The sequence below is a fragment of the Alligator mississippiensis genome, chromosome 1, assembly GCF_030867095.1.
Source record: "Alligator mississippiensis isolate rAllMis1 chromosome 1, rAllMis1, whole genome shotgun sequence".
Classification (NCBI taxonomy): Eukaryota; Metazoa; Chordata; order Crocodylia; family Alligatoridae; genus Alligator; species Alligator mississippiensis.
In genome coordinates this window covers 367,426,631-367,449,245 of record NC_081824.1, presented here as the reverse complement: position 1 = coordinate 367,449,245, position 22,615 = coordinate 367,426,631, and the positions used below count along the sequence as shown (strand labels likewise).

Genomic DNA, 22,615 nt, shown 5'->3' with positions numbered 1-22,615 from the left:
TGTTTGAATTCAGATGACTCTGAATTAAAGATTTAATTGAGGTAGATGTCATCTACTTCAATTTTAAAAAGGCCTTCCATATGATACCTCATCCTAGTCTCATAAATAAACTGAGTGGCTGTGACATAGATGTTTACATGGTCAACTGGGTGGCAAATTCGCTTATGGGTCGTACCCAGAGAGTGGTGGTGGATTGGTCGGTATCGACCTGGAAAGATGTGGGCAGTGGAGTTCCACTAGACTCGGTCCTTGGATCTGTGCTGTTCAATGTCTTCATCAGTGACTTGAATGAGTGTGTGGAGAGCACTCTGTCCAAATTCACAGATGATACCAAATTATGGGGTAAAGTTAACACAGTAGAGGGCAGGGAATGAATCCAGGAGGATCTGAACAGGTTGGAAAAGTGGGCAGAACAGAATAGGATGCAGTTCAACAAAGATAAGTGCAAAGTGCTGCACCTAGGAAGAAGGAATCACCAGCACACTTACAGGCTGGGGGAGGACCTTCTCAGCAGCACAGCAGCAGAAAGGGATCTCAGAGTCATTGGTGACACCAAATTGAGCATAAATCATCAATGTGATGAAGAGATCAGCAAAGCTAACTGCACTTCATTATGCTTTAGCAGGTACATGATGAACAGGTCCAGGGAGGTGATACTTCCCCTCTGTGCATCCTTGGTCTGGCCACAGTTGGAGTACTGTGTCCAGTTCTGGGTGCCACACTTGAAGAGGGATGTGGACAACCTCAAGGGGGTTGAGAGGAGGCCACTTGTATGGTTAGGGGCCTGCAGGCAAAGACCTACGAGGAGAGATTTAGGACCTGGATCTCTTCAGCCTCTGCAAGAGAAGGCTGAGAGGTGATCTTGTGGCTACCCACAGATTCATCAGGAAGAGGGTGGGCAGCAAGGAATAGGAGATGCTCTGTTTACACTGGCACCCCTTGGAGTAACTAGGAACAATGGCCACAAACTGACAGAGAAGAGATTTAGGTTGGACATCAGGAAAAACTTCTTTACAGTAAGGTTTACTAGAATCTGGAATGGGCTTCCAAGAGAGGTAGTGCTCTCCCCTACCTTGGGGGTCTTTAAGAGGAGGCTAGACATGCACCTGGCTGGGGTCATCTGACTGCAGCACTCCTTCCTGCCCAGGGTAGGGGGTTGGACTCAATGATCTGCTGAGGTCCCTTCCAACCCAAACATCTATGAATCTATGATGACTGCCCCCCATAATTAGATTCTATACATGGAAAATTATTTATCAATATTTGTTATCATTTTCTATGTATAGAATCTATCTATAGATTTATTATTGGAGAGTTGTCTTTAATTCATCACCACCACTGCTGCAGTGGGGCAGGCAGTGGGAGGGCACATCATGTCAGAAGGCCAAGTAGTTTTCCCGCTGCTTGTGCCTACCTCCCTGCCACCTCTGCCCCTGCCTGCCCCCCTTCCTCCTCAGCCTCTACTTCTGCCCCTCCCCCAACCTTTGCTCCCCCCTCCCCCCAGCCTCTTCACTTCCCTCTCTCCTTTCCCCTTTCCCTAGCCCTTGGCTCCATGTCAGCAGGCTCCATCTCCAACTAGCCTGAGGCACAGAGCACAACCCCAGCCCAGCCCCCATAGCAAGCACTGCTACAGTGCTTGGCTGGGGCTGCGATCAGTGCCTCAGGCTGCAGCATGGACAGAGCCTGCTGGTGCAGAGCAAGGAGAAGGGGAAGGGGAGGAGGGGTAGCAGAGTATGCATGGGGAGGAGTTGGGGGGGAAGAAGGTTTAGGGGACATGGCGGGGTGAAAAGGCTGATGCTAGGAACCAGCCATAGCTACAGCCCCAACCCTGGGCAGGGGCTGGAGCAGATGCTTGCCTCCCCATTGCCCTTGTACTCAATTCTAAGAAGAGGGGCATCCCGCCCATGTTAAATGAGGAAAAATCCTCATCTTAGAATTGAGTAAAAACAGTATTTCCTCTATCCATCTGCCAGTAGGAATACCGATTCAAGCTTACTGGAAACACTGAAAATGGTTTCTAAGAGGAAGAACAAAAGAGCAAAGATCTTTTGAGATTGGTTGTCAGCCTCTGAGGGAAACATCAAAAAGACATCAAGATAATGGCTGATTAGAAGATGTCAGAATAAAAGGTCTACGATACTTCTATTTCTGCTTAAACTGGTCTCAACCCACTTGCTAGATGCCACAGAATAGGGCTGTTATGGCTCAGGTTGCTTCTTCTACCCTTTAAGTAAGTACACAGCAAATGTTAGGTAGTATCTGAATCTTAATGTCAGTGGGCATCTATACACGTGCTCAAGGGCTGGGGTGGGGGAAGCGCTTTAGAGAAGCTCTGAAAGCCACTCTAATTAAAGCGCCCACAGTGTGTTGTGTATCAGCATCCTCAAGCTTCAAAATCGCGGTGAGGGTGCTTTATCTGAAGCTCATTCGACAAGCTTTAGTAAAGCGCTCCTGCCACCATTTTCAAGCGCGGGAATGCTGATACACAAGACACATAGGCTAGCTGGAGCTCAGTAATTACTACACTACGGCAGTCTCGATTAATCTGTAATTAGTGCATTGGAGCAGCCTCTGCGCTCATGTATAGGCACCTAGCAAGACCTTCTTTGTCTTTGAACTAAAAATACTGTTCCCTTCAAAAAGAAGGTCCTCTAGCATGAGGACTATTGTCCCCAGACTCAGATGCCTTATTTGCTATATCTACAGAATCCTGCGATGCCCTCTGCAATAACCAAGTTAAAGGCATCTTGTGGCAAGTAAAGATCCTATACAAAAAAACAACATCTTTAGTCCAATTAAGATGAGATTACTTGAAAGAAAAGCTTGATACCTGGTTATGCAAAACTGTAAACTAGCATGGGGATAATTACTTTTCCAACCTCTTCAATGCCTTCTCTTTAGGTGTGTCTAAAAGACTGCTGGTTAATCTTTTCCTAGGCTGTCATAATAACTATTAAACCCACAGCAGGACTGCAATAAAAATACTGAAATCTTACTAGAGGACTCAATACTTTCCTTTGACCTTCTTAGTTGTCAGTAGCAAGGAACCTGGAATCTGCTATAATAATACAAGTTCTAACATGCTTAAATTTATGGACACAGCAAGTTTATTGCAATGAAACACCACTAATATATAAATATATATATAAATATATATTAGTGGTGTTTCATTTTAATCATGGAACAATGTGGATTTGGGGTTGCTTTTTTAACTGAAAATTGGGGATTTTTTTTAAATCAGAGAAAACCATGATCCCTGTTTTCATGCAGAAACATATATAAAATACCCGCCACATCAACCTGCCCTCCCACTGCCTGTCCTACAGTGGTGGGGGAGTGTGAATTAAAGATGACCCTCCAATAATTACATTCTATATATGGAAAATGATAACAATTATAAACTAATTTTCCATATATAGAATCAAATTATTGGGTGGGAGGGGGTGTCTTAAACTTAGGGTCAGCTAAATTGAAGTACATGTGGTAATATGGTAAGACAAAAGCTTATGACTATTATCTTGAATTATTTAAATTTGAATCTCCAGTCCAATATTCCCTGTAAAATTCTTGGAATGACTTACAGAGATGCTGGAGATGCCACACTTTTATCTGACAATGATGGTGATGATAAAGTTGATGTGCAGCCTGCCATCACTTCTAACTGGAACATATCCTGCTGAACTGGTGTTTCTGTTTGAGTGTCATCCATGAAACTGGGCTTGCTCACTAGCTGAAGGAGTTTTAATTATAACAAAGGGAACCTGGTCACCCAAATCATATAAAACAATAATAGAATCATACAAAAGCAGGACTATCCACAACTAAATCATTCTAGCCAAGACTTTGTCTACCCAAGTCTCTAAGGATGGAGATTCCACAACCATTCTGGGTAGCCTGTTCCAGTTCTTTACTATCCTGCTAAAGAGAAAGTTCTTCTTAATATCCAACTTCAACTTCCCTTGCTGCAACTTGAGACCATTGCTCCTTGTCCTGTTATGTCCCACCACTGAGAACAGTCCAACTCCATCCTCTTTGGAACCACCCTTCAAGATAGCTGAAGGCTGCTATTAAATCCCCACTCAGTCTTCTCTTTTGCAGACTAAATAGGCCTAGTTACCTCAGCCTCTCCTCAGAACCAGCCCCCAAATCATTTTCGTTGCTCTCCACTGGACTCCCTCTAATTTGTCCACATCCTTTCTGTAGTGGGGGAGCAAAACCGGACACAGTACTCCAGATGTGGTCTCACCAGTGCTGAATAGAAGGGAAGAATCACTTCCCTCAATCTTGTGGCAACACTTCTACTGATCCAGTATGTCATTAACCTTCTTCACAACAAGGGCACATTGATGGATGACACAGTCAGGTGGATTGCAAATTGGCTGAAGGGTCATACTCAGAGGGTAGTGGTGGACGGGTCTTTTTCAACCTGCAGGGAAGTGGGCAGTGGAGTCTCCCAGGGCTCGGTCCTTGGGCCCACACTGTTCAATTTCTTTATTAGTGACTTGGACAACGGGGTGAAAAGCAGCCTGTTTAAATTTGCTGATGATACCAAGATTTGGGGTGAGGTGGGCACACTGGTAGGGAAGGACAGATTACAGCAGGACCTGGACAGGTTACAGGGGTGGGCTAACGAAAATAGGATGGTTTTCAATACTGACAAGTGCAGGGTGCTGCACTTGGGCAGCAGGAACCAGCAGCACACTTATAAGCTGGGAAACTCCCTTCTTGAGAGCACGGTGGCAGAAACAGATCTTGGAGTCATTATTCACTCCAAGATGAACATGGGCTGACAATGCGAGGTCACTGTCAGTAGAGCTAACCGTACCTTGTTGTGCATCCACAGATGCATCTCAAGCAGGGCCAAGGAGGTGATCCTCCCTCTCTACACGACACTGGTCAGACCACAGCTGGAGTACTGTGTTTAGTTCTGGGCACTACACTTCAGGAGGGATGTGGACGGCATTGAGAGGGTCCAGAGGAGGGCCACCCTCATGATCCAGGGACAGCAGGGCAGACCCTACAATGAGAGGCTATGGGACCTGAACCTGTTCAGCCTTCACAATAGAAGGCTGAGGGGGACCTGGTGGCCGTCTATAAACTCACTAGGGGGGACCAGCAGGGTTTGGGATAGACCTTGTTCCCCCTAGTGCCCCCCGGGGTAACAAGGAATAACGGCCAAAAGTTGTTAGAGAGTGGGTTTAGACTAGACATCTGAAGGCACTACTTCACAGTCAGGGCGGCTAGGATCTGGAACCAACTTTCAAGGGAAGTGGTGATGGTTTCTATCTTGGATCTTTAAGAGGAGGCTTGACGTCTACCTGGGTGGGGTCATTTGAGCCCAGTTTTCTCTCCTGCCTAGGGCAGGGGGTCGGACCTGATGATCTACAAGGTCCCTTCCAACCCTATGAATCTATGAATTTATTAAATCTATGAATTTATGAAATCTATGAATTAGATTCATAGATAGAAAATCTATGAATTATAAAATCTATGAATCTATGAATTCCTAGAATCTATGAATTCCTAGAATCAATGAATTTATAAAATCTATGAATCTATGAACCTTATGAATCTATGATGGCTCTTATTCAGCTTCTTGTCCACTATAATCCTTAGGTCCTTGTCTGCACAGCTGCTGCTTAGCCAGTCATTTTGGTGACATTTAAATTCATGTGGTACCATATAACTTGGCAACAAGAGGAGCAAATGATAACCCAAGTCAATCTACGTCAGGATTGAGAGCATAGAAGCAATGAAAACCAAATGCAACAGATAAGATACTGGTGCCAGAATTAACTTCATCCCAGTACCAGTAACTTAGATGCTGAGGGATGAATGTGTAACTGAATGTGTCAACACCAACTGCCCCAACGCTGAACATATCAGCACCGAATGCACTTAATACTTATGTACTGTATAAACTAATTGTGGAGATAACAATGGCAGATGTACACTAATAATAGCTGAAACTGAGGCTGCTGCTGAATGAAGTCATTTATGCAGGGCTGAAAAGGCAAACTCTGATATGTTTTTATGTGTTCTTTCTGTATGAGCAACAGATGGACAGCTATTTGCTTGGATGAACAATTCTTACTAGAAAGAAGGAGAATATTTTTTCTCTTTTACTTTTTGGAGCAGTTTTTTATCAGGAGTTTTACTTCTGATGAGCTTTTGATGAGCCATGTTTTTCACACACAGACCAGGAAAAACACAACTGATATACAAAATACTGTTTCCTTGCCCCTCACTTCAGTAAAAAATGAAACAATCATCCCACCAAGACTGCTATGAGCTGCCAGCTTGTTGGCAGGCTTTAAGTTTGTTGATACACTGATGGGGAGAGAAAAAAAAGCCTTCAGTCCTGGAAAAGGGTGGCCGTGCTAACAAAACTTACAGTCACAATGTCGTGAAGTTTTAATATGGAAAGTAGCTCTTACCCCACAACCACCATCAACAAAAGCTCTGTTTCTCACCATTTTTAGAGTCTTTCAAACAACCTGGATTGTAACTTGCCAAAACAGTGTGCCTCATATGTGGTCATATAACTTGGGGTGGGTGAGTGAGGAACCAACCAGAATGGGGCTTCCACCCTAGGCGAGTCTGCACCTTGGAAGCAGGAGCAGCCCCACAGCCTTGTTGTTGCACAGACACTGCATTGATGCTGTGGAAGCAACAGTCAGAGTGGGCAGACCATGCTGTGGTTGCAGCTGCAACAGCTGGAGACAGTTTCTGGGTAAGACTCCTGCCACCTCGTTCTCAGAACCCTTTCCCCTCCACCACTCAGCAGCGCTCCCTGCCCCCCCCACCACACCTGTTATGTCTCTGTTCATATGTACCATACTCCAGCTTTATCAAGCAACTATAATTTTCAATACAGCTGTCTCATTCTAGCACTGATGGCAGTAAATACTGAACTTTAGAAGGGGAACTCCTTTCCTACTCTAAACTACTCCTTTCACCTAGTCATAATTTTCTCCCAAACCTTCCTTCTTCACAAATTTCACTCATAAATATAGGAAGATTACAATTTAAGAAAGTGTCTTTGCTTTGCTTTAAGTTATGGCATATTCAGAAAAAATTCTTGCATCCATAAGTTAAAAGATCTTGAATCAGCTATTACATAAAACTTGCTAACCACACTAGTAATGTTGACAAAAAGAAAGCTATGCATTGTTATTGTATACATTTTACTATCTGGTAGAAAAATTCTATCTTCTAAGTTTTAGAGTCAACTACTATCATTCTTGATAGGTGTAATAAAAGTAATGAAAAGGACACTGTCTTGTGATCTATTCTTGTGCTGCATTATTAGAAAAAGTAAACAGAAAATCACAATTCTTATAATGATTCATAATCCAATTCAAACTTCATTTCAACCAGCAGTAACAGGTCATCAGTACAGCTGCTGCATGGAAATCAACATCTATACATCTGTTCCCCTATTCTCTTCTATGAAAAAGTTTTTAATAGCTTCACCTTTCATTTGATGGTCTATTCAAATGCATCAGTGAGACTTGCAATAGCCTAAAGAAAATCAGAATTTATAAGGAAGTAAAGGAAAGCAAGAGGCTTTACCATATATTTTGTCTTGAACCAAAGGATAGGATAAGATATGATCTTCTCCCTGACCTCATATTTAAAAACAAACAAACCTCAAAACCCAAATTTAACACCTGAGATAAAATTGTGGAGCAGAAAAGACTGGTCAATTTCTTCTATTACTTAAAAACAATAAAGCTGGCTATAGTTTTCTGACATAAAAATGATTGCAATCTACTTTTAGCTTACTAATTACAAGCCATATCAGAATAATATACAAGCATTTTGCTATTTGAAAAAGTACTAATCATTCTCTGAAAGCTGATTTAAAAAGTAGTTTTGTTACTATAATTATATACCAATATGGCAAAAAATAAACTAATACTTGTGTTAATTCAACAACAAAGGAAAAATGCATCAAATATATACCTTGTAGTTCCCAGACTTTCAGAAGTTCCATGTTATTAGTACTTTCAATCAGGTGCTTTCTGAACTCCTTCAAATTATCCTTAAGATTAGGATACATCTGTCTGGACCAAAATATCAAAGAAAACAAATTAATCACTTACAAAACCATGTACAGATAAATTATGTTTCTATGCAACAAACAAGGTACCAAACAAGAATGTAAGAGTTTTAATCCAGTTCTCTAAAAGAGATTAGGATGTGTGCATGGCAATTTAAAAGCTCCACTCTGATAATTAGTAAATATAAGCAACTTATATTGACAATTTCAAGGAAGTCTACAGTTGCTTAGCAAGTATTTGGATCAGGTTTATTATTAATGTTGATGGAATAAATTACTACAAACAGCTCTCATGAGTTTGGCATCAAAACAGTAAATAGTTAAATAAGGTTGAAAATGCCATGTACAAAGACCTCAGCTCTTGCCATGGTCCTTCCAGAAACCCCCCCCCCCCCCCACAGCTAAAGCATTTGAAATGTAATTTATGAAGGATTTCATTTTACCAGTAACCCCCCCCCCCATTCCTTTTCCTTTTGAGTAAAAAGTCTCTATGCCCAACTCCCCTTACATCTTACAATCACATAGATATCAAAGATGGTATTAACTGTCCCTTTTTGTGGAAAAAAGTTAGTTGAGGTAGACTGGAGGCATTTGTGCTGTTGCAGCTGTTAAAGCTGTGCTTCTTCTTCATTGGATAACAAGCTGTGAAGGTTCATGTAAACTAAAACACGTTCTAAAATAATTGTTTGTTCATTAGTTATGCATAAACTCTTAAAGGTGTTTTAGGCTAGAGGCTTCCCTAATTATTGGGTGTCTACAGCAAGAAAAGTGGCTTTACTTTATGCTTGCATGAAATGGCAGTTGCTTTTATAAGGTCTGTAAAACCCATATGAGCAGTGTGAATGTTTTGCAAAACAAAGATAAGCAGGAAAATGTTTTGGTGAACCTGCCTGCTGCTGTCCCAGGTTGAGCCCAACTCCCTGTGCAGCCACTCCCCATAGCCGCAGCTGGAGTAGGGCAGGAACAGCTCTGGAGCTTCCCCTTCCCTGCCCCGGGACAGAACAGTATGTGGGGGAGTGGGGACAGAAGGGGAGTGGGACGTACCAATGAGCACTGAGGGAAAAGGAGGGGGTACCAAGAGTGAGGCATTTTTACCTGATTTGGGGATTTAAAAAAAGTCTCCAACTGCTGTTCCCACCATGTGGTGTGCCCATCCCACTGGAACCAGGAGAAACTGGGAGGCAGGATGCAGCCACCCCTGCAGCATCAAGTCACTGCTCCCTCACTCCTCTTTACAAAATCCTGGATCCTCCTGGATCCTATGAGGTATGGGCAAATTCTGATGGTTTTACTGATAATTGTACTATCTTTGATCTGAAATTTAGATCCATATAGGATTGGAATCAGTCTTGAGGAAGGTATGCGCTGGTCAACAGAAGATATAGGGTGCCCCTAATAAATTCCAGGAAAGGATCCAAAGGATTAAATGCACTAAAATATCCTTTCCATCAGAGAACATTTTGTCCAGGACTTATAACATTGTCTTCAATCTAAACATCTATGTCAATGCATGTTAAACAGATATTTTTAGTTAAGTGGAAACTGCCAACAGGATTAAACAAAGACAAGCCAGTATTTAAAGGGCTAGATCTGAATTACAGTCTGGAATTCTAAATTCATGACATGTAGAGCTAAAATCTGGATAATCCTGGTTTAGGTAGCTAAACATCAAACGTTCTTAATTTTTTTAAAAGATGCAGGGAACAAGAAAGTGAGTGGTTAGATTTTCACAATTATTATAGGCAGGTGTTAACTCAAATTTGATTTCTTCTAGAAGCGTGAGCAGACTATACTCAGCTAATTTACGTTCTGGAAGAAACATGACGCCTTTTAAATACTTTAAATTTAACCTCAGACATTTTTAGTTTAGTACTAGAAATGTTCAGAACTGCTAGGCTTTTGAAATAGCAAATGAAGAGTCCACTGTTAAAAAAAAAACAGATTATAAAAAAAAAAAGAAAAAGAAAATCCACATTCTGCTGCATCTCCAACTGTGGTTTCTTAACAGCTCAATTTATGGGCTGTTTCCTGGCTCTGTGGCACCAGTGGTAACCTGCCACCCAGATTCACCTCTCCTACCTTTCTTGAGGGAAGATTAATTATCTTCCTTACACCCCCGTGAAACATTCAAGGGAAGATTCTCAAAAAATGCAGTGAGAGCAATCTAGGTCACCCAGCACAAGCTGAACCTGCCAGCTTGTTATCACCATGGCACAGCAGATGGCTGGCCACTAAGGGTGCTACATAGGGTCATGTGGTCCACTGTGGTGTGGAGGAGTAGATGACTTTGTGTGACACCCTTAAGAACCAACCCCATAACCTTTAAGAGTGGTGTACTAGGACGTATGCTTTTCATTATTCCAATTACAGAACCATATGTACTCAGTCTATGCATAAGGGACTGCAATCTTTCAATTAGCACTACGCATTGAGGAGCCCTGGAGCCCACTGCACTTTCACTCACTGAGGGCACAAAAGGCAAAATAATTCAGATCGTTCACCATCCTGAACTGTGAATCAAAGACTCCAATGGTATCAAAGCAAAGTCACTGTTGACAGTCTTTTCAATATTTTTGGTTGAGGTTCCTGTTTTTCCCTTGTGACTGATGAGCTGAATTTCAGTGTTCAAGTTCCAGATGGTGATGTCACAGAAGCAGAAGGGATTTGGATCAACGTGCAAATGCAACCATTGTCAGTCGCATCTACTCATATATATTTTTAACTTCCATTTGAATCATGGAGGATTGTCTAGAGTCTGCAGGACATTTCATACATGCAAGGATGTCTTGGGCATCCTAAGCAGAGAGAGGTAGTAAGCCATGTTAGTCAGAAATCATGCAGAAGGCAGGGTAGATTTGAACCTTATAGACCAGGGGATGTAAACTGGGGGTTCGCATACCACCAGGGGTACTTGGAAAGAGACTAGGGGGTACACGTAGGTGGGTGGGGATGAAGTGCCACCACCCACCATCTCACACCACTGCCTCCCAGGAGCAGAGCGGGGGGGGGGGGGGCAAAAGAAGCAGCCTTCCCCTGTGGGCCAGACAGGTGCTGCCTGGCTGGCTGGATACTAGGTGGGCAGGTCACACACGGTGGCCACTGCCACCATCCACTACCCCACACCACCACCATATGCAAGCTCTCCCTCCTCCCCACTCCACATCCAGCTGCCACCACCCCCCCCCCATTCTGCCAGAAGTGTACCCAGAAGGGGTACACACCTTAAAAAAGGTTAAAAACCCCTGTTATGGACTAACTAAATCAGATATTCATAACAGAAGCTTTCATAAGCAGCATGAAGTAAGCCTGAAGTATGAAAGTTCATACTATGCACCTCTGATTTTGTTAGTCTGTAAGGTGCAAATATACCCTGATTTTAGTCATCCTGGCCACCTGTGAAAATTCATATTTCATTTGGTAGTGATTATAAAAAACAGGTCTTTTTGTCATAATGACTTGCAATGCAGAAATGCTTCCATGTATTAGAAGACGTTTGCGCTATTTTTGCTGCGGACAGAAGAAAATAGCTCCTCCTTGCAGATTGTAGTCATCTTCTTCTAAGATCACAAGACCAGGATTCAAATGCAGGATTCATCCCTCCATTCCAGCCCCTTAAGATTCTCTGGCAAGACCCTACAGCTAGAGGCCTCTTGATCTCTGACCCTGTGACTACACAAGTAAGCATAAAACCTCTGCAGGATGATGGGTACAGACAAAACTGAGTAAAGATGACATCTCTGGACCAAATGAGAAGTTAAGCAATGCTATGTAGAAGGGCAGATCCTTGACAAGGCAGACCCACACTGGAGCGCCACCACATATAGGGCCACAGTAACTTCTTGAAAACCAATATAAACAGAACTAAAGATCCCTGGGCACTGCTGTGAAAATTTGATTACATTAGGCAAGACAGTAAAAGATGGAGGCTCAGAATTCCAAAGGTACAGATGATATTAGCAGCTTTAAGTTGTATTGTAACTGACATCTCAACAAGAATTACTATAAACAAGTTCACACTTTCCGAAAAATAAATGCGCCACCAGAGGAACAAAATAAGTCACATGATGAGCAGAAGACGAGGCCAAAATTGGTGATTCATCTCACATAACTGGAAGCACTATTGATTTATCCCACAGTAGCATCTCTACCAGCTGCAGATAGCAAATGAGCTGATCAAAAAAGAGCTGGGTGCAGCCCATGTTCCTCTGCATGGCTCCATAAGTCTGTTAATCACTTCAGGGATCGACAATTTGTAATTTGAGATATGGGTTCAACTACTTGTATTTTGAAAGTTCTCATTTTGATGCGAATAAATTGAAAATGAAAGACCAGTATCCCTAATGTTTTATTACAGTAACAACTGTATATTTTTTAGTTCTATTTGCTACTCTAATTTTTGCCCAACTTCAGGAATAAGATTTGATCATAATTCCAAGAGTATTTCTTGTGAAAGTTTCATAGTTTCATAGTAAGTAGGGCCGGAAGGGACCTGAGCAGATCATCAAGTCCGACCCCCTGCCATGGTAGGAAAGAGTACTGGGGTCAAACAACCCCAGCAAGGTGTTCATCTAGCCTCCTCTTAAAGACCCCCAGGGTAGGAGCCAGCACCACTTCTCTTAGAAGTTGGTTTCAGATCCTAGCCGCCCTGACTGTGAAGTAGTACCTCCTGATGTCTAGTCTGAATCTACCCTCTGCCACCTTGTGACCATTATTTTGTCACTCCTGGTAGTGCTTGGGGGAACAGGGACTCCCCCAATGCCTGCTGGTCCCCTCTGACTAGTTTGTAAATGGCCACTAGATCCCCCCTCAGCCTCCTCTTGTGGAGGCTGAACAGGTTCAGGTCCCTTAGCCTCTCCTTGTAGGCCTGCCCGGCTGACCTCTGATCATGCGAGTGGACCCTCCTCTGGAGCCTCTCCATGTTGTCCACATCATTCCTGAAGTGCAGCACCCAGAACTGGACGCAGTACTCCAACTATGGCCTGACCAGTGTCGCATAGAGGGGGAGGATCACCTCCTTGGATCTGCTTGAGATGCATCTCTGGATGCATGACAAGGTATGGTTGGCCTTCCTGACCGCGTCCCCACAGTGTCAGCCCATGTTCATTTTGGCATCAATAATGACTCCAAGATCCTTTTCTGCCTCTGCACTGACAAGAAGGGAGTTCCCCAGCCTGTAGGTATGCTGCTGGTTCTTCCCCCCCAGGTGCAGTACCTTGCACTTGTCAGTGCTGAAACCCATCCTGTTCTCATCCGCCCACCCCTGTAACCTGTCTAGGTCTGACTGCAGCCTATTCCTCCTTTCTAACGTGCCCACTTCCCCCCACAACTTAGTGTCTGCAAATTTGAACAGGGTGCTTTTTACCCCCTCATCCAAGTCACTGATGAAGATGTTGAACAGTGCAGGCCCAAGGACTGAGCCCTGCGGAACTCAACTGCCCACATCCCTCCAGGTTGAAAATGACCCGTCCACCACCACTCTCTGGGTGTGGCCCTCCAGCCAGTTAGTGACCCATTTGACTGTGTAGGTGTTGACACCACAGTCCCCTAGTTTTTTAATGAGAATGGGGTGAGAGACAGTGTCAAAGGCCTTCTTAAAGTCCAGAAAGACTACATCCACTGCTACCCCTGCGTTCAAGGATTTTGTAACCTGGTCATAGAAAGCCACCAGGTTGGTCTGACAGGACCTGCCTCTAATGAACCCATGTTGATTGCCTCTAAGCATAATCTTCCCTGCTGGCCCCTCATGGACATGCGCCAGGATAATTCTCTCAAAAAGCTTACCCAGGATTGAGGTAAGACTAACTGGCCTATAGTTCTCTGGGTCCTCCTTCTTCCCTTTTTTGAAAATGGGAATCACATTGGCCCTTTTCCAGTCCTCTGGCACCACATCAGAGCACCACAAGTTGATCCAACTGCATTTTTATTTTTTCTTCTACATAAGCCAAGAGTACGGGAATGTTACCACCAGAGGAAATAATTGATCTTGGCACTTTTTAAAGTTAGAGTAAAACGCACATACAAGACTTAAATTAGAATTTTAACCAATTTTAGGCTACCTAATTGCTAAAACAGATTTTTAGATCAGATGTCTTTTAAACTTCTATTCAAAACAACTGCAGAAATCAATTAAAACTTAGGTCAACTCACCTTAGCTTACCAAAGATAAATCCTTGTACTTCATTTTCCTCATCACCTTCCTCTCCTGTTGTGTCATTTGTTGCTGAACACAAAGTGCACACATACAACACAAAGTAAAATAAATAACTAAAAAAACTATTAAATAAAATCCTGGCATCGAAAGCAAAGTGTAAACATTCCTAATGTGATTCCTGTTAAATTCATTTCTGTTGTTTCTCGTTTTGGTAGCAAAATGGCTTCCTTTACAAAACTTTGTGAGCTTTCAGTTTCACTCTTAATTTTTAAAAAATGTAATTTTAAAGTACTTACATTTTCAATGTTTAAAAAAATAAAAGTTAAAAATAATATAATTTATAGCCTCACTTCACAAAATGGGTTTTCATTAGTTTGAGTTGTTGGGTTCTATGCTTTAAAAATATGTGACTTCTCCTTCCTATCTTAAATTTCTCCTAATTTACTTTATTACTTCCAAAGAATTGATAATGCTATCTCCATTATTCTTAGGCCTGCTCCACACTATAAACTTTCCAGTCTTGACAGCATATCAGCAATAGATTCAGCTATACACAGCTGAATAGCAAGAGTTAAATCATGATAAAACAATATTCAGCACTCTTTCAGAAAACTCTAATTAAAAGCCTCAATTTTAACAATACTATTGTATATGGGTCGTTCCCTTTATATAGTTTCAGTTGAATCTGTATAAGTAAATGTGTTGAATGCAGTCACTGCAAATAATGAGTAATAATTTTTCTAGGCCTCTTATAGTCATACTTCTAGCAGAAGTCTATGTAAGAGCTTTTACGATTCTAGGATTCTCAGCCATTACCTCTAACAAGCTAACGAGGCAATTGTCTTGGCTGGAGGGCCATTTAATAAGTTTTGGGGACCTGTCGAGGCCCACATACTTCTCTCTCTTTCTTCTCTCCTCTGTTTCTCTCTCCTCTTTTTTCTCTTTCTGTCTCTATCTTCTCTGTTTTCTCTTCTCTATCTGTCTCTCTCTTCTTTTCACTCTTCTCTTCTCTCTCTCTTTACTCTTTTCCTTCTCGGTCTCACTTCTCTTTTCTCTTCTCTGCTCACTCCCTTTTCTGTCTTCTCTTTTCTCTTTTCTGTTCTTCTTTCTCTCCCTCTCTCCTTTCTCTCTTTTCAGTGTCTCTCTCCCCCTCTTTCTCTCCCTCTCATTCCATCCAGAACCTGGCTGAAGCTGTAGTTTGCCAGGAGCCTCAAAGCTCAGCTGTGGACCCAGGCAGGAGCTTCTGCTGCACCGGGTGGGAGGCAGTGTCAGAACCTGCTGGCAGTGTCATAGCTAATGCCCAGCGCGACAGAAGCTCCTGCCTGGGTCAACAGCTGAGCATCAGAGCTCTTAGAGAACTACAGCTCTCGCCAGGGTCTGGAAGGGTGGGGAGACAGAGACAGAGACACCACCGCCTGCCCGGTGTGGCAGAAGCTCATGCCTGGGTCCATGGCTAATACTGCTAGCAGGTTCTGGGTTGGGGCTCCGGATGGGATATTCCACCACAGCAGCAGGGTAGCGAGTCAGCTGTGGATGCCACTAGTAAGTTCTGCCTCAAGGCTCCTGAAGCTGCCCAAAGCATCCACAGCTGATGCTGCTGCCCACCTGCTAGGGAGGAAGCCACGCCTGGGTCCACAGTTGATGCTTGATGCTGTTGGGTGGAAGCAGTCCCGCCTGCCTGGCACCACACAGTGGCTGCAGCCACCAGCTGCCCGTTAGCCAGATCCAATAAGTGGGCAGTCGTCTACCTGCAGGCCAAATCAAATCTGTTGGTGAATCAGATCTAGCCCACAGGCCATATTTTGTCCACCCCTGCTACAGACACTAAACACACCTGTGGGTAAGGCAATCAGTCATTTAAACAGAATTAGCAATGCAGTAACTCCTTGATTATCCAAAACCAGAGATCCTGAACCAGGATGTCATGGCAACCTGGGGTGCCACGAAACATCTTTTTAAGAGTAGCGTTGGGTGCCTGGGCAACAATAGCACTGTTAGGTGTATAAACACTTACACATGATTCACAAGATAAACCCAGAGATTTCAAATAGGAATCCATAGTGTCAAAATAATTCTGACTTGTTGTGGTTTTTCTGAATTTTCTGCAACAAAATTGCTCTATTATTTTCTGTAGTCAGTAAATGAGTTAAAACTAAAAGCTAGCCTTTTCCAAGGCATTTCATTAAACCATGATCTTAATGGGGAGGGGGAGGGGGCTTGAGTCTAACAAGGGGTGCTATGAGTCTGAAAAGGTTGAGAACCACTGTCCTAACTTCATTAGCACCTGCAAAAAATACATTAAAAAAACTGGTAGCCCTGGAGTTATTTTGTAACCATGAGGGTCCAGGGACAATTCAAGAAGCAAGGACTTTTGATGGCAATGTCTTTTGTTGGACCAACTGTATAGTTGTGAGGGACATAAACAAATTTTCAGGTATCACTCTACCCTTCCTCAGGACTCCTCAGGTACAGTGTTACCTAAAAACTTGTCTGTGTCCCTCTTAACTATACAGTTGGTCTATTAGAAGACATAACCCACAAAAATCCTTGCCTCTTGCATTTCATTCTCATTGAAATTGCTTGGATAAGTAAAGCCACAGCTTCTTCTTAAGAATCATATATGATAACATAATATATAATGTAAAATCATACCAATGCTTAATAGTGTATATATTAAAAATAAAAGTTGAGAACAGGTTATCAATTTCAGAACTGTATTAAATAAAGCTTAAAAGGAGAACAGTGTATTATACTTTACCAACAGTTACTAGTAAAACAAAGTTGCCATTTAGATAATAAAGGTTTTGTAAGCAAGAATGTACTGAAGTCATTTGCCAGACCTCACCGATATTAATATTAAAGCCTATTTAAGTCAATTTAAGCATGCCAACTAATTTAAGCAGGAACAACCTAATTTCAGTTTTTTGCATTTCATTAAGGCACATTACATTATTATGAGCATGCTCTCAGCCTTTGCTCTGCTGTTTGCACCTCATTAAGGCTCATTACATTCATACCAAGAGCACCTTCTCTCTCAAAGCAGTTTGCAAATTGACAAAATGCATCCAATTCAGGACTGCTAATAACCCAGCATTGTCAATAGTCAACAAAGGGTTAATTACCCATGTCACGTTTTCTCAGCCCTAAAAGAAAGTTTATTTTCATTTAATCTTTTCCTCAATAACATTGCAAAACACCTACCCACAAGCAAGCCAAGCAAACATTTTAGAAGGGTCTTTCTTAAATTTTGCTACTCTAAAGAATAAGATCTCAATACCAATCCTGGGGCAAGCACCTCTTCCTCTAGAAAAGACTAAATAAAGGTCTTTTTCAGTATGTCCTAAATGTCATCAAATTTGGGCTCTGACAAACAAAGAAAGGAAGAGAATTCAGCAACAATGGCTCCTTGTAGCAGGAATGAACTCTATCACCTCTGCTGTTTACAAATGGAAGGGTTCTGACAGTCTGAGTACTTCAAATAATCTTAAATGTTCTGATAAAAAGCAAATCTCTCCAACAGTCAAAATCCAAACAGTTTAGGGATCAAGATAAACACACCTTCAACTTTCCCCACAAACAAGTGATCAGTGGCCAGCAAGTATAGGTTTAATGTATTCTGTATGAACCTAAATGATCAAGGACCTGGGGGATAGGCCTTATGAAGAGCGACTTCAAGACCTGGGTTTGTTTAGTATGAGTAAAAGAAGGCTGAGGGGTAACTTGATAGCTGCCTAGAAATATATCAAGGGAGAACACCAGGGTCTGGGAGAGCAACTTTTCAGAAAATCATCGCCTGGGAGGTCAAAGACCAATGGGCAAAACCTAGCCAGGGAAAAGTTTAGGCGAGACAACAGAAAAATTTATTTTCCGTACAAGTAACCAAAATCTGGAACACACTTTCAGCAGAGGTGGTGCAGTCGTCATCCCTGGTGGTGCTCAAGAGGAGGCTGGACAAGCACTTTGTTGAGCTCGTTTGAGCCCATTACCTCCTGCCCATGGCAAGGGACTGGACTTGATGATCTTACAGGTCCCTTCTGGTCCTTCTTCTATGTGTGACAGCTGAAAATTATGTCTGTGTGATAAAGGTGCTTGCTGAAGGCTCTGTGAAGATTAGACCAAGTGTTTTTCTGTCATTTGTTTAGATATTAAGCTATATGTTGTTGCTAAGAGCTTAATTAAAATTTAAGATGTAGTAAGGCCTTGTATAAAGTAAGACCTAGTAAATTTGGCAGAGCCTTGAAGTAGTAAGGCCCTATGGCATAGTTAAAATTAACCTTATCAAAAGAATGCAAGGCTTGTACTGCTATTGGTCAGTCTAAGGACAGTTGAAATAAAAAAAAATCTGAATGGCTGTAAGTTATCAGCACTGTTCAGAAGTTCTAAATTTGCTGGCACATCCGGAAATCATTCAGAAGGAAGATTCAGCTCTGTGAAAGGGACTAATTAGCTGTTGACCTGAATTAGTGGGCCCGTGGATCTCAAGGAGCCCAAGGACTGAACACCAGGGTGCTTCCCGGTACCTCTCGGGCAGCGCTGATCAGGGACACCTGACTTCGCTGAGCTTTGCAGAAGAGAAACGTGTCATACATCAGGCATCAGAGGGGACTGCCGATAAGTTGTCCACGCGAATTATTATTGTCTGTCATTATCTATCTTAGTATACTACGTGTAGTCGTGTTTTTGTTAAGTTAATATACCTTTCTTACCTTTCTACTCTCAACCATACTCTCAATCCCGAACCCTATGCAGGCGGCTGGGACACTATGATTCTATGAATCCCTTTTCACAACCAATTTGATGCATTCTACTTAGCTGTCATTAAAAAGAGCCAAACAAGGGAGAATTTGCTGCAATACTAATTTACTAGGAAAAATTTACTGCAACCTTGAACAGAAAATAATCCTAATATTAATACTAAAAATTTCAAAGCCTCTGTAGAGAAACAATGGTGACAGAATGGTATTTGGCTGTAGTGATCTCTCTTCAAATAACTTACCTGTAATTGTTGTTTTCTAAAGACAGACATCATAAATTCCCACTCATGGATCTGGGCTTATGTGCAGCACTTAAGGGAAATTTCCTCAAGAGAGCAAGTGCTACTAATTTTGGTATTGTGTCACACTTCAATCTCAGAAAATTAATGTAGGTACCCTTTTTCTGTTCTTCAGTAATTCTTTTCTAAGACAGAAGGTGAAATGACTTCCATATGTACAAAAGATTAGGCCTGTATCTGAGCTACTTTTAACATATCCTGTAAAAATCAATTAAATATACCATTGAAAACATTACAGCCCTCAGAATTGAAGATGCTAAATATTTTGTATTAATGGTTAACAAGTAACAAACCATAAAAATAATATATATATAATTTTATATACATATACCTTTAACCTGAGTGTCATCCACTGCTTTGTATTCTGTACTCTTTATTGCAAGTTCCACACCATATCCAGACAAATATGTTTTCCTGGAGCCTGATTTCTGCTTGAAGATATTATTTTGACAAGTGAAAAGATACACCTTTAAAACAGCATGCTTTAAGAAGATTACATTATCTAATCAATCAGGTTAAATGTTATGAAACATTTTAACATTTAACAAAATACTTAATTTGAAGTTTGTATTTTCAATACTCACAATATAGTTTATTTTTAAATAAAAAAGAATAAAAAATGAGAGCATAGATTCAGGCAAAACATTTTGGCAAAATTATGGTTGTTCCTTCCACTGGATTGAGGAAAATAGTCTCCCCTTTTTCCTGCTGCTCTCATATAGGTTGGACAAAGCTTATAGACTCTGCACTAAATATATCAAGAGACCTCATCACTGGCATAGTTAATACAGCTACATAAGGTTAAAGCTGCCCCAACACTTCCTATGGCAAACTTTGTTTTCATCTGATAATTGTGTTTCTCCATGCCAATGCTGCAAGTGTTCTGCTTAGAAGTTCTGGTGTCTTCATGTTTTGGAGCAAGAACTTGTAATTTGGTGTCAAGTGTATGTGTTTTTAAATATCTGTGAAATTATGCTCAAATTTGACCAAGTTATGAGACTCCAGAAAGGGCTCAGCTTTAACATGTTAGAGACTTACTAGAGTTTAACAGCTACATTTTCCAAAGAATTTCCTGTCTGCACTGAGCATGGTCCAGTCCACAGATGCAGGAGATGAACCTGTTTTTTTCTGTAATTGTTGCTCCTGGCAGCCAGAGATGATTGCAGTGTCAGGCACACAGGATGAGATAATGGAAACTGTTTTTCATCAATATTCCTCCTACTAGCACTCAGAAAGCAAGGAAGAGGAGGAGAAGCAGTGTTGGCAACTTTGCAATTTTGTCACTAGATCCAGCAACTTTTAGAGGTTCCTAAGCAACACAAGTTTGACAAAATGGCAAACATATTTATATTAAGGAACCTGTATCAGTTTACCATGTGAAATACTTGGTACATTGTCTAGTAACATTTTTAAGGCTGAAGGTTCACCTGGCAACAGTTAGCAAAATTTGTCCGGCACACTGTAGATTGTAGGAGCTCTTAAAAGAAAAGGAAGAATCATGCTGGAAAGCAAAGAGGGGGGAACAATGGGGGTTGTGCAGGAGCAAAAGGGGAAGAGTAGATTGCAGGAGCAGAAAATTAGAAAGGACAGTGATGAGGTCAGTATCTAGAGTGTTACTTACTATCTCTTTTTCAGTTTCAAAGTCTATGTTAGGTAACTAATATAAAGTTTCACAATTAGCATATGACGTATATGATTTAAGCACACTGAAAACTTAAAGGAGAAAAGATACACTAGAAATAAGGAGGACAAAATAAATGTAACATGGAAACTATATACTGAATTGGTGGCAAGCTGAGTTGCGTACCTGAACATAATGTCGGAGAACATAAATAATTTCCTCCTTCTGGGCCTTTTCAGACAAAACCTTGTGAAATTTAACAAAATCTTCTGTACCCATTTCAGCATAAAGAATAACCACAGGAACATTCTCCTTGAGTGTAGGGAATTTATGATCTCCTTTAAACAGATATGGCCTTGGTCTATGATTAAAATCAAGTATTTCTTAAGTATATATCCATAGTTCAAATTATACAGAATACATAAATAAAAACAAAGAGTTTTGTTTACTTTCTGTTTATCAAACCTTTATAAAATTAGATGTAAAATATACAAGCTATGTTAGAAACATAAAAAAAAATATGACTACATAAAGAAGGATTCAAAACCAGTTTTCAAATGAAAGCTTAATAATGATGAAAATCAGCATCAATTAGGGGATGATTTTATAACACTTTATCAAGTGGCAGCTAAACTAAAGCTTAAAAAGGTCTGAAATTTCATTTGTTTAATTAGTGTGCAAGAAGCAGGCTTTTCATTCAATAATGAGCCTTACAGCCACTGGACAGAACATGTACTAATCACTGAACAACAGATAAATGGAAGGGTTACCCTCTAGTAACTGAAGCCTGAAAGGGTTACCTGTATATATTCATGGTTTGGGGGGTTATGTCTCTATAATAGCACAGGGCTTTATATATATTAACGCAACCCTGCTTCTATTGCACATGCATCATCTTACACTTGGAGCCAACACCATCAAAAGATATGCATTACCACTCTGCCTCAGTTCTTGTAGATAAAAGTCAACATCTGATGAAAAAAAAACTCTGAGAAAGATGCGCCGGTACAGTGGGCATAGGCAACACTCTCAAAATGCTAATTATTAACAGGGATCCTGGTTTTCTCTAATTTACAAAACATTTTCAGTTTAAAAGATTAACCCCAATCCACATTTTTCCATAAAATGAAACACCACTTATATATATACGTGATATTTTGTTTTAATCACTGAAAAATGTGGATTTGGGGTTACTTTTTTTAATCTGAAAATTGGGTTGTTTTTTTTTTAAATCAGAGAAAACCAGGATCCCTGGTTATTAATGAGTAATTTCTTCTTTAAAGTGGACTTTAGCATGTTCTCTCTTGAGAGTGTCTAACAAGAAGCAGTAACTTCATCCAAATCATACAACATAGCTAAATGCTGGTCAGGGGAGATGAAGAAATCCAAACAGATTTCTATATGAACGTCAGAGATGTCTTCACTATGACATTACTTAGGGGCCTGGCATTGTCATCTTCATCAATACACATAAAACAAAGTATCTCACATAATCTGTTAGAATGATACATGAAAATAGGCAGTCCCTTTACTCAAATACCCAAAAGTCACAAAACATGAAACAACTTCCTAGAAATAACTTTCTCCTAGGCAAATACTGACTTAAATCTCCTTTTACACCCAAGTTCTTAATTCTAGTTTTACTTAGTTAAGGAGATACAAAAAAAATTGTAACATTACTAGTCTGATTTAGCTAAAACAAACATACCACTTTTGGTAAATGGT

At 41.2% G+C, this 22,615-nt stretch overlaps 1 protein-coding gene across 5 annotated transcripts in view; it reads right to left on the bottom strand.

The window, feature by feature from the left end:
* UGGT2 (UDP-glucose glycoprotein glucosyltransferase 2) overlaps positions 1-22,615 on the bottom strand; it is a 226,081-nt gene that overhangs the window by 177,951 nt on the left and 25,515 nt on the right. For 3 of the 5 annotated variants that reach the window (XR_002090063.2, XM_019486946.2, XM_019486945.2), the window contains exons 5-8: positions 21,077-21,251; positions 19,601-19,700; positions 14,213-14,285; positions 7,969-8,069 (exon numbers count right to left, since the gene is read on the bottom strand). Coding sequence is in view for 4 of the 5 variants with exons in the window: in XM_019486946.2 (XP_019342491.1) it covers positions 7,969-8,069; positions 14,213-14,285; positions 19,601-19,700; positions 21,077-21,251 (449 nt within the window). In the remaining variant the exon portion in view is untranslated. Of the gene's footprint in view, positions 1-7,968; positions 8,070-9,160; positions 9,286-14,212; positions 14,286-19,600; positions 19,701-21,076; positions 21,252-22,615 lie in introns of those variants that run through there. The other 2 variants (XM_014596994.3, XM_019486947.2) reach the window with 2 other exon arrangements.